Consider the following 14,758-nt stretch of genomic DNA (forward strand, 5'->3'; position numbering starts at 1 on the left):
TTCTCTTCCAGTGGTTCCAGGTCATGTCTGGGCCAGCTGCACAGGCACTAGAGCACAGTGCCCAAGTGGACCAGGCCAGGCAGCGGTTTGCAGGCCTGTGTCAGGGCCCAGCTGAGGCCTTATGGCAGAGGGGTCTTTTGCAAACCACAGACCCTTGGGTGGTATCCACACTGTCCAAGGGATACACACTGCTGGCCACCAACTTTCTGCGGGATCAGGATGTCTGTGGTCAGAGATCCTGCAAAATCACTTGCCCTCACCAGGGAGCTGGCAACCCTCTCAGACAAAGACGCCATTGAGCCTGTCGAGTGGCATAAAGAGCTCAATGGGTTTTTTTCAGTATATATTTTGAGTCCGAAGAAGGGTTCTGCCCGAACATGGACCTGCGGGGCCTGAACAGGTTTTTGAAGGTCCTGACGTTCTCCAGTCAGTGGCAAAGGGGGCCTGGGTTTTGTCAATAGATCTCAAAGATGCCAATTTTCATGTGCCTATTGTTCCACACCACAAGCAGTTCCTGAGATTTGCCTTTCAGGGCCGGGCTTACTAATTCAAGGTGATGCCATTCGGTGTCTCACTTGCAACTCGCATATTTACCAGGTGTGAGGCAGCGGCCCTTGCTCCCATACAAGCCAGGGGTTTGACGATCTTTCCATTTCTGGACGATTGGCTAATTGTTTCCCCAACTGCAGAGCAGGCAGTCCGAGACACTGCTTGGCTCCTTGGATATGTGAACTGACTGGGCATCATAGTCAATTATTCCAAGAGCAGTCTTTCACCCAGTCAGAAGGTAGATTACCTGGGCATGAGTCTCGACTCACTGTTGATGAGAGCCTTCCTTTCTTGGAAAATAGTGGAGAATATTTTGCAACTCATAGGTTGCTTCCAGACAGGCAGAGTATTGAGGTATGACCTCTTTCTCAGGCTGCTGAGTATGCATCCATGGTGATCCCCCTTGGTCTCCTTTCCTTACAGCCCCTTCAAATTTGAGTAGGGCAGGAACGTCGGGGTATCCAGTCCTTGCTGTCGAGCTATGAGGCCTTGGAGGAGAAGGGGGTATCTGGCCAGGGGGTTTCCCCTACAAGTAATCCCTGCCCGACGAGAGGTTGTGGAGACAGATGCCTCTCTGTTAGGTTGGGATTCAGTCTGGCAGCGCAGGACCATCAAGGGCAGATGAAGCGCACAGCACAGTTGAGAACATATAAATGTGCTCGAGCTCAGGGCAATATATCTCGCACTGCAACATTTTCTCCCAGTATTGAAGGGGCGGCATGTTCTTGTCCACACAGCACCACAGCAGTATTTCACAAAAATCATCAGGGGGGCACCAGGTCCAAGCAGGGGCTGCAGGTGTCAAAGCAGCTCCTTACGTGGGCATTTCCCCACTTCCTGAGCCTCAGAGCCGTATACCTACCAGGTGTGGCAGAGCAGAGGTGGACATTTTTGCCTCAGAAACATCCACACATTGTCCCCGTTGGTACTCACTAATGGGGGGCACCATCCCTCTGGGACAGAATGAGACCACCCCACCTTCTATATGCCTTTCCTCCAATTCCACTCATCCATGTGACTCTGGAAAGAGTGCGACAGAAGGGCCACAGACTGCTACTGGTGGCCCCCACCTGGCCAGAGCAGCCATGGTTTCCAGTGCTGCTGAAACTACTCCAGGGGTAGCCATGGCACCTCCCAAGGAGACCGAACCTTCTCTCTCAGTTGGGGGGACGCATATGGCATCCAAATGCGGCTTGCCTTCAGCCTCTGACCCCTGTGACCCTAAATTGGATTCAGCGGGTATAGAAAATGGATGGATGGAAGAAACATAGACACACCAAGTAGTCAAATAATAAATTAGAAAATATACGTACACTATGTACATTTGTGTGTGTACATAATAACATTAATTATTGAATATTTCCCTAACAGCTGAAAGTAAGACTGTCAGAGAATGGAGTTGTAAAGCTTGATCCACAGGTAGCAATAATTTCCTGTGGCATTCAGGATGATGGTATCCTCAACTCAAAGTCTGGGCTGATAAGAAAACTGGAGTGGATCCAAAAGTGGTCTGAGCTGGTTCAGGGTGGGTTTCTCCAGGGTCTTCATGATGTCAGCGCCATGGGTCTCAAGTCCTTTAAGACCTGGTATCTTTTGCCGAGGGAAGAGGAAGGATGTCCTCCACAGCACAGGGACCCTCTGCTCACCAGGCTCATCCAGAAGAAGCGGTGAACACTCTCACAGCTCACAGATCCACTCATGGTCCTCTGGAGGCTCCCAGCCCCCCATCTCCCCCGAGGTGTAGCACGGCAGGTACACCCATGTCCAGCCTCACCCCAACCACCACAGACTCTGACCAGCAGACCGACTCCTCCTCCTGCCTCCCTTCCACTTCAGGCAGTGTCCACAAGATGTCAAGCAGGGAAGGCAGATATCTGAGCTGACCCCAGAGCAGTCGAGAGGTCAGCTGACTCCTTTGGGAGACGTCGACTCCATTATTGGAACAGGTGGAATGTCTGGAGCCCTGGGCTTGGACAAATGACTGAGGATCTATGGACTGGAACAGGTAAGACATCTTGTTTTGGGAAGATGGGGCCCTCATCTAGCTGTGGTGAGGACCCTGGCAAAGACTGTGGCAAAGACTGGCAAAGACTGTGGCAAAGACTGTGGCAAAGACTGTGGCAAAGACTGTGGCAAAGACTGTGGCAATGACTGTGGCAATGACTGTGGCAAAGACTGTGGCAAAGACTGTGGCAATGACTGTGGCAAAGACTGTGGCAATGACTGTGGCAATGACTGTGGCAAAGACTGTGGCAAAGACTGTGGCAAAGACTGTGGCAAAGACTGTGGCAAAGACTGTGGCAAAGACTGGCAAAGACTGTGGCAAAGACTGTGGCAATGACTGTGGCAAAGACTGGCAAAGACTGTGGCAAAGACTGTGGCAATGACTGTGGCAAAGACTGGCAAAGACTGTGGCAAAGACTGTGGCAATGACTGTGGCAGTGACTGTGGCAATGACTGTGGCAGTGACTGTGGCAATGACTGTGGCAAAGACTGTGGCAATGACTGTGGCAATGACTGTGGCAATGACTGTGGCAAAGACTGTGGCAAAGACTGTGGCAAAGACTGGCAAAGACTGTGGCAAAGACTGTGGCAAAGACTGGCAAAGACTGTGGCAAAGACTGTGGCAAAGACTGTGGCAATGACTGTGGCAAAGACTGTGGCAATGACTGTGGCAATGACTGTGGCAAAGACTGTGGCAATGACTGTGGCAATGACTGTGGCAAAGACTGTGGCAGTGACTGTGGCAATGACTGTGGCAATGACTGTGGCAAAGACTGTGGCAAAGACTGTGGCAAAGACTGTGGCAAAGACTGTGGCAAAGATGTGGCAATGACTGTGGCAAAGACTGTGGCAATGACTGTGGCCCTGTAGAAAAGGTTGCAGTGGATCCCCTCTGAGACTTAGTGAGTAGCATCATATCAGAACCCCTTGATGACTAGTCAGGTGTAATGTTGTGGTCAACCTATATAAATAATATTTATTTAATATTTTTAAACACAGGTATACCTCAAGTAATGACCATAAATACACGGTTTTGTGTAATCCATGTTGCCGACACATGAAAACTAATTGATACGTGGTTTTCCAACCACAGTGCAACAATAAATCTAAAAAGTGGAGATAAAATACTGAAGAACGAGCAGTAGTTCATATTCCAGAGTTTCTCAGTGTAAACACCAGCATTTTAGATCATGTTGACAACGAAGGAGACTTCTGCTCTCAGAGGCTCGTCTGACTCTCATATCGACTCAGTTTGGATGCAGAGAAATGACAAAAACATTGCAGATGTTCTTAAGAACGTTTTAGACCACAGCGTTAAGAAACTCAATCATAAATGTTTTGTAACACAGAGTATGGTGTCTCTCACAGCCCACTATGTGCTATTGCTTTTTTGAGGTAAATTAAGGGATTAGAAATAATTTTACATCAATGATCTTTTCCTAACCCGAACCAAGTGAATTTCACACATAACTTTGACCAAAAAAGGATGTTTCCTGAGCACTTTTGTTGCCTTAACTGAACCAAACAATGAGTGAGAGCACACCTGCCTAATCTGCTTAATGGTTTCAAGAAACCTAGTGTAAAATGGCAACGTGAGAAACTTTTGAGATGGTAGGTATCACTTTCGTTTAGAAATGTAAACTGTCGCTGAGCACCATCTCCTCACAGCAGGAAGGTTCCTGGTTCTAATCTCAGCTGAGTTCTTTCTGTTTGGAATGTGCATGTTCCTACATGTGTGGGTTCTCTCTGGGTTCCCTGGCTTCCTCCCACCATCCAAAAACATGCATGTTACATGAACCAGTGATTCTAAATGGAGTCTAACAAGGTTGTTTGTCTCTGTGTCGGACCTGTGAACGACTGAAGACCTGCCCAAGTGCACCTGCCTCAGGTGGGTGAAGTGGCTATGGAAATGGGATGGATGGGTGACAGAATGACCAGTAAGTGGGTTGTTTTATATAAAGAATCCTCAGTGTTTGTTTGAAAGACATTCAGAGAAGTTCATGTGGGAGAGATTCAGGGTGTGGACTGGTTTTAGGTTAATCACTATGGTGATATCTACTGGGAGACGAGTCTGTTGGCAAGAAAAAGCACAGAAACAAGACTAAAGATATGAAATAAATGTTTTATTAATTCCTTCAACAAGGTATATTAAAATAATTCAGAAACACATTGGTCTTCATCAGCATGTTGTGAAACTTGGCATCTATATAAATTCTTAAATTAAAACCATATGGTACATATTCAAAGTTGTATTGTCCAAATGATTAGTAGTTTGATTGAATTATTTATTCACATCCCTATAAAACTGCATCCTTGGAAATGTCCTCTGAATACAAGAAAACACGAGTCGCTCAGTTATAGATCCTGAAAGTCCAGGAACTACATAATGATACACATTTGACCACTTCAACAACAAATCCCTCGTGAATATACGATATTTAACTGCTTCACAAAGTAAGGACAGACCAAATGGAGCAAACCAGTTTCCCCAGTAAGTGGAGGGTTTGTACTCAAACATATCAACAAGAAAATAATAAAGATGAAAGAGTCTTTCAGATTAGTCATTTGCATGTCCAGACTACCGAGGATGGTCTGAGCGGTCCCTACAAGTTCTAAGCACAGCAGCATGACCAGAATCAGCAGTTAGAAACCCTAACTACTGATTCTGGGGAAGGTTTTGGTTTAACGGCACATCAGGCCTCTTCATGGCTTGGTCAGGAAGTCGATCTTGATTGTTTTCTTTGATTTTGACACTGAGTCGGTGCCTGTTGCTGTTATCTCTGTTGAGCCAAACTTTACTTCCAATTTGACTTTACGGTTCCTGCCTCCACTGGTATTAGGCATGTCAACATCAAATGATCCAACTTCTTCTATTCCCCAGTCATCGATATATTTAGCATTTTTTCTCTCTGTGCGATAAAACGTTAGTTTCATGCTTGTCTGATCTGGCTCAACTGGATATAAGAAGTGCTCCCTGGTTTCATTCCAACCCACATCCTCACCTATCGATACCAGTTTCAAGAAAATATCGGCACAGAAGTCGCAACCATTAGCTGTGTATTTCTTTTCTGCCTTATGCTGGGACTTGTCAAAATAGTCAGAGTACTTAATCCCATAAGCATAGGCACTTTTCCGAGATGCCACAAGCTCTGGGTTTTTCCCAAACTTTACAGCCCCGTTCACAATGGCCTCCTGAGCTCTGTAAGGACACAGAAGTTTACATCTTCTACCGAACTGTTTAGCAATGTGTTGCCGCAGTATATGGCTCCCAGCATAGCCTCCCACCAACAGAATGTACTCGATGCTAAAATCTTTCTTGAGGATTTCTTTGAGGTTCTCGGTGATGCCCTGCAGACTCTCAGCAAAGAAAGACCTCATTTTATCTCTTGAGATTTTGATAGAACCATCATTCCAGGTTGCACCTGGCACCGGTTCAAAGAACTTTTCTATATCTTTGTTTTTCTGAGCCAGCTTTCCCAGGTTATATGGGCAGCTGAACTGAACATCTTTATCTACCTGTTTGAGACGAGTAAAGTCAAACATCAGTTTCTGCACCTCACTTGGATAATTTTTTTCATATTCATCCCAGACACCATCACAGAATATTTCTTTGAGAAACTCTTTGAATTTCCTGTCGACATTTTGTCCACCCTGATCATTTCCAGAGGCCTTGTCCAGCTCCTTCAGGGCTCCTCCTTCCTGGACTTCATGCACTGTGATGTCAATAGTTCCACCTGCAACAGACAGAGGAAGTGATTCCAACTGTATCCTCCTGCTGTATCTGACAATCATTTCAAACACATTTTACCAAAAATACTTTGGCCCTGATGGAGCTTTTAGAGGCTGTTCCATAAATGTTTCAGTTTCCCCGTCAGAGGGTAACATTTCGAGTGGACTGTCCTTAAATAATGATGCAGTCTGATTAAAAAGGTTTGCATTAGGCCATGGACTGCTGGTTGCATTGAGAAAAGGTTGAAGCATAACCCACATGATTGATGACCAACTAACCTTCAAAGATCACGTTACCTCGGCTGCTCGTTCAGCCGCTTTGCATTACTAAACATAAGAAAGATCAGACCATACCTAACCCAACATGCCCCCCATCTCCTGCTGCAGGCCATGGTCATCTCCCACCTTGGCTACTGCAACACTCTCCTAACTGGTTTCCTAACTGGTTTCCTAACTGGTCTCCAGCCTGTGAAACCTCTGCAGATGGTCCAGAACGCGGCGGTGCGTCTGGTCTTGGATCAGCCTAAAAGAACACGCCCCCCCTCTGTTCATTGAACTCCTCTGGCTGCCCTTAGCCGCCCGCATCAGATCCAAGTCCCTGATGTTAGCTACAAAGAGCTTAATGGAACGGCTCCCATCTACTTGAATGCTCTTGCAAAGGCTTCTGTCCCAACTGGGTCCCTCCGTTGGTCCGAGGATTGTCGTCTAGCAGCTCCTACACCACGCCTAAGACAATCCAAACTCTGTTCATGTGTCGTCCCACGATGGTGGAATGACCTACCGAGCGCTACCAGAACAGGGGCGTCCCTGTCTATCTTCAAGAAGCTCCTGAAAACCCAGCTCTTCAGAGAGCATCTCCTATCCCTGCACTTACCTTGTACTTCCCTCCCCCCTCTATCTCTGCACTTTATCTTTCTGCTCTTCCTTCTATGCCTGCACCCTATCTCTACTCTGTCCCCTCTGACAGAGTCGGACTCCTGGGTTCCTTCTATGTAGCTTATTGTTAGCTTTTTATAAAGCTGTTATATCTTCATTTGTAAGTCGCTTTGGATAAAAGCGTCTGATAAATACAGAGACAGAAACGTAGGCCTAGCCTATAACCTCAAAGAAGGGCCAATAGACATTAGAATATTGAGGTTAGGAGAAGTTATTCAGACATTGCAGGAACGCTTTTTTGTTCACAGGAATTTTCAACTTTCAGAATTTGATATGTCTTTTAGGTAGGCTAAGTTAAAATAAGTTCCTTCCTTCCTTTTTAATACACCTTATTTTATGGAGTTAATCATTCAAAGGCATTTGGAAATCGTGGAGCTGAAAATGTGATGCTGTGACATTCCTTTTCTTGACTAATCTGTACAAATCTTGATGCTTTAGCCTTTATCAGTACATGATCTGTGGAGCTGGACATTCCCATCTGGACAAACCTCAACATATCTAATCTCCTGGTTTGGCTGATGGCAAACAATAAACCTTTTCAAAGCCTATATGGAAACAAGCCTCTGTCCAAATGTTAAGTGTTCAGTACTTTACCTCCACAGTCAACAACAATGTACTGAGTTCCTGGAGATTCATCCAGTGCATCTCTGTCATGGTTCTGTGTGATGAAGCCATCAGCTGGAAGCTTCTTACACCAGACTGAGGCTGCCTCTGGTTCCAGTGCAATGACCAGTTTGTGTTCATTTCCTTCTGTCACGATACCTGCCTGGAAGAGAAATGGCAGCTCTCATTGCTGTGAGCAGTTCAGAGCCTCAGTGCTCTCTAAAGAACATGAAGTTACCTTAGTTGCAGCCTCTCTCATGAACTGCTTTGCTGAAGGATCCCAGATGGCAGGTACAGTCAGCACCCAGGTGAAGTCTGAGGCGAGGAACTTCATTCCTGCTGTGCTGGCGCTGATGGTTTTCAGTGCGTCGTCCTTCAGGAATCTCAGTGATTCTGTGAACACTTTCAGGGCTGTCATTGACTTCCCGTTGGCAGCTTTGATCGTCACCTCCCTGTTGAGTTTCTAGAGATAAGTGGGAAGATGTTATTGCTTCTATAATGATTTGCAAAACTTTAAAGCCGCCTCAGTTAAACCGAATCACAGTTAACATGTCGGCTCAAACAGTGCTTCACTTTAGTATTAATGCATATATTTTGCTGCTCTGTTTATCGTGTTGTGATGATGTTTATGCATTTAGCAGCTTTTATCCAAAGCATATAGATAGGCAGATAGGGGGTCTTGCCTAAGGACTACCTTTCATGCAGGGATTTGAACCCAGATCTCCCACATGAAAGGTGGGAATCATACCACTAAACTGTCCCGTTCCCGTTCTACAGAAAGATCAGTTAAGAAAGATTATAGCCACATGTTATGGAGGACACTCCATGTAACTCCTTCTATGGAACCTAACCAGAAGTTTATCAGTAGTTTGATTTAATTTACATTAAAGACAATTTCTTATTAAGAATCTCTGGAAGTTATTTGATATTTACTTACTGTGCCGTACAGGGCCATCTTGAAGTTTTCAAAGAAATAAAGTTTCTTTGCCTCTTCCCCACGTACATCAATGTATTCTGTTTTGGCTTCATAGCCAAAATACATGAATTCTTCATGTTCATCGAACAGAATGCAGGTTGGAGCCTTTGGGGTGTCCAGTCCAAGCTCCTCTCCCCACTTCTTCATAATGGGATCAATTTCTTTCTCTTTTGAAGCAATTGAGTAAGCATACCCACTGAATGCAGTACCAAAGTCTATAGCTATAATAAATGATTCATCCATTGTCAAAACAGGTCCAGCTGGTCGCGGTGAGGAAACTAAAGTGTCTGCTGCAGCAGTAACATCAGCGTTTTAACTCTCTCTCTAAGCTCCGCCTCCAAGTGTGATTGCATGGCACCATCATCACACACTTGAGATTAAAACATGAAATCATAATGAAATCCTATTGGTCATGGAGTGTAGACCTCTGGAAACTGTGTAGTTCTTTAATAAAACAGGTAAAGTCATTATGTGGACGACTAATGATTTTATTTTCTTGGCATTATTACCTCTTTGTGCAACTTTCCAGCTTTCTGACTTCAAAATGCATAGATGGGAGAGTAACTTTTAGAAACTGTGGTTCTTTGGCTTATCCATCAGCACACGATAGATGTTTCAATGTAAAACAACTAAACAGACAAGATGTAGACTGAGTATCAGTGAACTTTAAGGTTCTGGGAACTATAAGGATGAGTCCTGGGGGTGGCATTTGAACAAGATTTGCACTGAAACAGCAGGGCGAATTGTCCTTTTAAATGTTACTTTTTACTTTTACACTGAAAATAAATTTCAAAGCATGTGATTTTTTTCACTTCTACCAGCAGTAAATGAGTTGAATTAGTATGTGCACCTTTATCAAAGTCTGTTTCTAAAGAAGAGAGCATGTAATTATGTGAAGAAGGAAGTTACCAGACTGGAGCAACCACTTTGTGACTGAATCACCTGCATATTTATTTGCACATACCAGTCTGTGCATGTGTGACGGGAGCAGGTGTTAATTCAAGCAGAACAAATTCAAACTGTACCTTTCTACTACCTGCTGCCTTTTAGATAGTTGCTGAGCGTGAACAAGCGTCACGAAATATTTTAATTCCTCCACATGAGACTCAGCACCAGGAGATTGCTGGAATCCCCCCTTTTCCAGTTGAGAACTATGGCCTCAGACTTTGAGGAGCTGACAGCTGAAGGTCATGGCTTGAAGAAGCCAACAGAACCACATCATCTGCTAAAAGCAGAGATGTAACCCTGAGGTTCCCAAACATCTCTCAATCCTGTCCATGAGAATCACAAACAGGATCAGTGAGAAGGGGAAGCCCTGGTGGACGTAATGCGAAGAATGTGAACACAAGACCGAATAGTTTGCAAAAGTAATTCCGGCTACTCCACAGGCATTGGAGGTCTGGGGAAAAAAAGTCCTGCTTTCCCTTTCTGAGTCGGTGAATAGGCTGCCAGAACATCCTTGATTCCAACTGAACGTCCTTTTCCATGGCCTCTGAATTCTTCCCACACCTGAGTTTCAGCTTCAGTGTGCCACTCTGTGCCTGTTAGCTGCTTCAGGTGACCACGGGACAACCAACCCAGAAAAGCCTCCTCCTTCAGCTTGTTGGCTTCCGTCATCGCTGGCTTACATTCGCGGGTCCTCTGTTTACCAGCAACCTTCAGGCCACAGCTCTCGTAAGCCCAACCACAGGATTCCATGTGTCCAACCTCCCCCAGTATGTGAGAAAAATCCTCCTGGAGGTGCGAGTTGAAGACCTAGCAAAGAGGGGCCTCCACTGGACATTCAAAGTTCATCTTCACTACCCGTTTGGGAGTACCAGGACCGCCTGGCCAACGGATCCAACCCCCACTCGGTGGTGATTCATAGGCAGCTCTGCCCCCTCTTTACCGAGTGTTGAAGCCAGGTCACAGGTCTGATAAAACTATGTTGAGGCCGTTTCTCCCAATGATGCCTCTCAAGGTCACTCCGTCGTTGCCCATATGGGCATTGAAGTCCCCTAGAAGAAGAATTGGCGATACGCCCGCCAGGACACCGCCCAGAGACTCCAGGAAGGCTGGGTAATCTGAGCTGCTGCCAGGACAATCCCTAAGGTAAGGTAACCCTCTCGCTGAGGCGCTCAGCCGGGGTCTTGTGAGAATACCCAATATCTCTTCCCATAGGAAACTCCAGCTTATCAGAGACTCCAGCTCCTCTCCAGGAATTTGGTTCTTGAACCCACGCTGTGTGTGTGGAGTTGAGCCCAACTATTCCTCATTGATACCACACCTCATACAGCAGCTCAGTGGCCCAACATGCAATGCATCCAACCTTGAATTTCCTCCTCCACATGGGCCCATGTGGAAAACATACAAGAACAATCAATTCTTCACAGTATTCTGGAGTAATTTCACTCGCATTTTCACAGCACTGTTTCAGTTCAAGCTTCAGATGGTGGGCAGATGGCCTCATATTTGACTGGAATGCTTTGGTATGTAGTGGAGTTGTAAGTCTCTTCCCTGCAGTAGGCACTTTTCTCTTCTTGAAGGAATTAGAATTGATCTATTTGGCTAATCGTGTGGTAGACTTCAACAGTACACACACAGCTCCTCTGGCTGCCATCAAAGTGTAACTTCATCTCAAAACCTTTTTCAAAATACAGACTGGTTTTGACTGGTGAATCTGATTATAAGTCCTGAAGTGACAGGTTTACAGAATCCAGTGAGACAGCATTGCTGCAGTTATTATCGTGTCAACACGCATGAGAAAGAAACTAAAATGCATGTCTTAGGAGATAAATCAAGAGATTAAGTCTCATGACAGTTTCTTGGACCTCGTTAAGAATGTTGGTGTGAATCTTTACTTTTAGTTTTACTTTTACTGGAGTTAAAGAAGCCGGAGCATACGAGTATATGTCTGCAGGTGAGGATTAAAAGGTCTGAAAGACACATGATGGAGCATATTGGAAAATAAAATAAAAGAAGACTGTGGTTAGCACCGTCACCTCACAGCGAGAGGGTTGCAGGTTCAACTCCAGGCTGGTTCTTTCTGTGTGGAGTCTGCATGTTCTCCCGTGTATGTGGGGTTCTCTCCGGGTTCTCTCCGGGTTCTCTCCGGGTTCTCCGGGTTCTCCGGCCTCCTCCCACCGTCCAAAAACATGCTGTTAGGTTACCTGCTGTCTCTAAGATTGTCCTTAGGAGTGAGTGTGTGTGGCTGTTTGTCTCTGTGGCTGTTTGTCTCTGTGGCTGTTTGTCTCTGAGGTTGTTTGTCTCTGTGGCTGTTTGTCTCTGTGGCTGTTTGTCTCTGTGGCTGTTTGTCTCTGTGGCTGTTTGTCTCTGTGGCTGTTTGTCTCTGTGGCTGTTTGTCTCTGTGGATGTTTGTCTCTGTGGCTGTTTGTCTCTGTGGCTGTTTGTCTCTGTGGCTGTTTGTCTCTGTGGCTGTTTGTCTCTGTGGATGTTTGTCTCTGTGGCTGTTTGTCTCTGTGGATGTTTGTCTCTGTGGCTGTTTGTCTCTGTGGATGTTTGTCTCTGTGGCTGTTTGTCTCTGTGGATGTTTGTCTCTGTGGCTGTTTGTCTCTGTGGTTGTTTGTCTCTGTGGCTGTTTGTCTCTGTGATGGACCGGCGACCTGTCCAGGTGTCCAGGTGTCCAGGTGTCCAGGTGTCCCCGCCTCTTGCCCAATGACTGCTGGGAGAGGCTCCGGCCCCCCGTGACCCGACCGATTGATTAAGCAGGTATATAAAATGGATGGATGGACACAGTGTAATGTTCATCTGAGGTTAGATTTACCTCGTTCTAAGATGATTTTCTGTTCTATCCTGATACATAAAACTTTAAGAATCAAAGCGACTGATCTTTCTTTTTCACTGATATTTGCTTTTATCGTTGTGATGAAGCTACAGTCTCTTCCCTGTTCTCTCACATGTTCAGTGGATATCTGAATTGATCTGTTTGGCTAATAGTAGGATAGAGTTGGACAGGACACACACTCTTCTGACTAACTCCATGTGAAACTCTTCAACAGCATTTAACAATCTTGAGTATTTTATTGTTTAATTTCTTCCTTTTTAAGAAGTCATTTATATCAGGTTTTACTCTGCTTTGTCTTTTATCTTTTACATGAATTTAATCTGTCTGCTTATATGTTTTAGCTTATTATTTCTGTTCTGTACAGCTTGGGCAACTGTGCTTGTTTTAAACGTGCTTTATAAATAAATTTATGATTTGATTTGATTATGAGACAGTTTCACAAAATCCAGTGAGACAGCATTCCTGCAGTTATTATCGCGTCAACATGCATGAGAAAGAAACTAAAATGCATGTCTTAGGAGATAAATCAAGAGATTAAGTCTCATGACAGTTTCTTGGACCTCGTTAAGAATGTTGGTGTGAATCTTTACTTTTAGTTTTACTTTTACTGGAGTTAAATAAGCCGGTGCATACGAGTATATGTCTGCAGGTGAGGATTAAAAGGTCTGAAAGACACACTTGGAAATAAAATAATAAAAACTTGACCAAGATGAAACCTGTGACAAAGTCCTAAAATGCACGTTTGAACGTGAGTTATTAAAACAGGAGATAGCTATCACATGTATGAGGAAACAAAGACCTGCATATCTGTCACAGTCGATGGTATAATAACGACATTTGTCCTTTTCTCTGTGTTCAGGTGTGTTTTAACTCGAGGACATCAGCAGTTTTCTTAGAGAAGCAGCTGCTGGCAGCGCTTTTTCTCAGTCAGTCACCGATGAATAAATCAGAGGTTATCAGTCCGTCAGAGACACAAAAACCAGTGAAAACTATAATAATGATCATTTTAACAGAACAAACTTAAGTTTAATGAGATTCTACAAACCAACAAAATCCAAATTATGATTTTCATAGATTAAAGATAATCAAAGAAAGAACCAATAACATTAAACTTGATACAGATATTAACTTGTGTATAAACCCAGCAAAGCTCTAAAAACAGACAGATTCTCCTCATTCCTCAGTCTGATTCGTCTACATGGCAGAAGAAGGTTTGATGTCTCGAGGAAAAATGTCCCAAGGATCCATCCCCGGAGCGAGATTCTTCCAGTCGGGCTGAAGAGGAGGATTGTTTAAAGCCATCAAGCAGCCCAACCAGAAGCACTGTGAGGTCAGAGGTCTCAGAGTCACCATCACATCCTTTGAGTACTGACCTCCATGTTCGGGGACATGAGTCTGTGGAGGAATGGTTCAGTGTTCAGTTCATTGTTCAGCCTGAAGTTTGGTTCCTTTAGCTGTAACATGTGCCTCACATACCTGTAGAAGGTCTTCTTTGGTGCTGTGGTACAGAGCCATCTGCAGATTCTGAATGGTTAGCTGTCTGTACTCTTTAACCTGGGACACAGGAAACATGCAGGTTACAGACGTCTAATAACACAATCTGCTTTAATGATCCAGTTCAGACAACAGTCCTACAGCACAGAACCTTCTGAGGTCCACTGTTGGAGTCGGTCAGTCCAAACGCCTCTTCTATCTGCTTCTTCTTTTTCTTCATTTCCTCTGTTGCATCTTCAAAGGTTTTCTGGAAGGATCAGTTTCAGGCTTTATACCAAAGATCCACACTCACTGGAATTCAAAGTTGAACTTGGACAGGAAGTCAAGGAATGAACCGAGTGCCGTTGCTTCAACAGTGTTACTGTACCTGAAGCAGAGCTTGGGCTGACTGTGGGTTCATTTCAGTGGCCTTCAGATCATCCTTTATCTGAGGCCACTGCAGCAGTTTCAGCCTGTCGTACATCTCTGTCAGTCTGGTTTTACTGACTGGGCTGTTAATGCTCTCAGTGTCTGCAGCTTTTATTGAAACAGCCACATCTGCTGCCAGTCTGTCCAGATAGAAAATATAAAACATGACAGTGGAGACACTTTGCATGTTTACACATGCAACACATTAATGGTGTTTCCCCTCTTTGACATTTCACATTTCACATTTCCTTTCTTTGAATGCACATTTCCTCTCT

General features: G+C 44.8%; 2 protein-coding genes across 2 annotated transcripts in view; both read right to left on the reverse strand.

Moving 5' to 3' along the window:
• LOC140319808 (uncharacterized) overlaps positions 1–14,758 on the reverse strand; it is a 481,384-nt gene that overhangs the window by 460,672 nt on the left and 5,954 nt on the right. The gene's annotated exons all lie outside the window — the stretch shown is intronic.
• On the reverse strand, positions 4,825–9,070 carry LOC140319806 (heat shock 70 kDa protein 12A-like). Its single transcript, XM_072397593.1, has 4 exons — positions 8,759–9,070; positions 8,060–8,284; positions 7,813–7,984; positions 4,825–6,287 (listed from the first exon to the last, which is right to left on the reverse strand). Exons 1-4 carry the CDS (start codon positions 9,038–9,040, stop codon positions 5,257–5,259), a joined length of 1,710 nt encoding a protein of 569 aa, XP_072253694.1. The 5' UTR covers positions 9,041–9,070; the 3' UTR covers positions 4,825–5,256.

Source organism: Leuresthes tenuis, unplaced genomic scaffold, assembly GCF_036924035.1.
Source record: "Leuresthes tenuis unplaced genomic scaffold, fLeuTen1.0.hap1 SCAF_12, whole genome shotgun sequence".
Lineage (NCBI taxonomy): Eukaryota > Metazoa > Chordata > Actinopteri > Atheriniformes > Atherinopsidae > Leuresthes > Leuresthes tenuis.

What these genes read in the sequence shown, in the direction of transcription:
- LOC140319806 (XM_072397593.1), bottom strand. Translation starts at nt 9,040, where the DNA reads ATGGATGAATCATTTATTATAGCTATAGACTTTGGTACTGCATTCAGT. An exon ending in AGATGGCCCTGTACGGCACA is followed by an intron (nt 8,285 to 8,758) that starts GTAAGTAAATAT and finishes ACTTATCTCTAG; the next exon opens with AAACTCAACAGGGAGGTGAC. An exon ending in CATTGTTGTTGACTGTGGAG is followed by an intron (nt 6,288 to 7,812) that starts GTAAAGTACTGA and finishes TGTCTGTTGCAG; the next exon opens with GTGGAACTATTGACATCACA.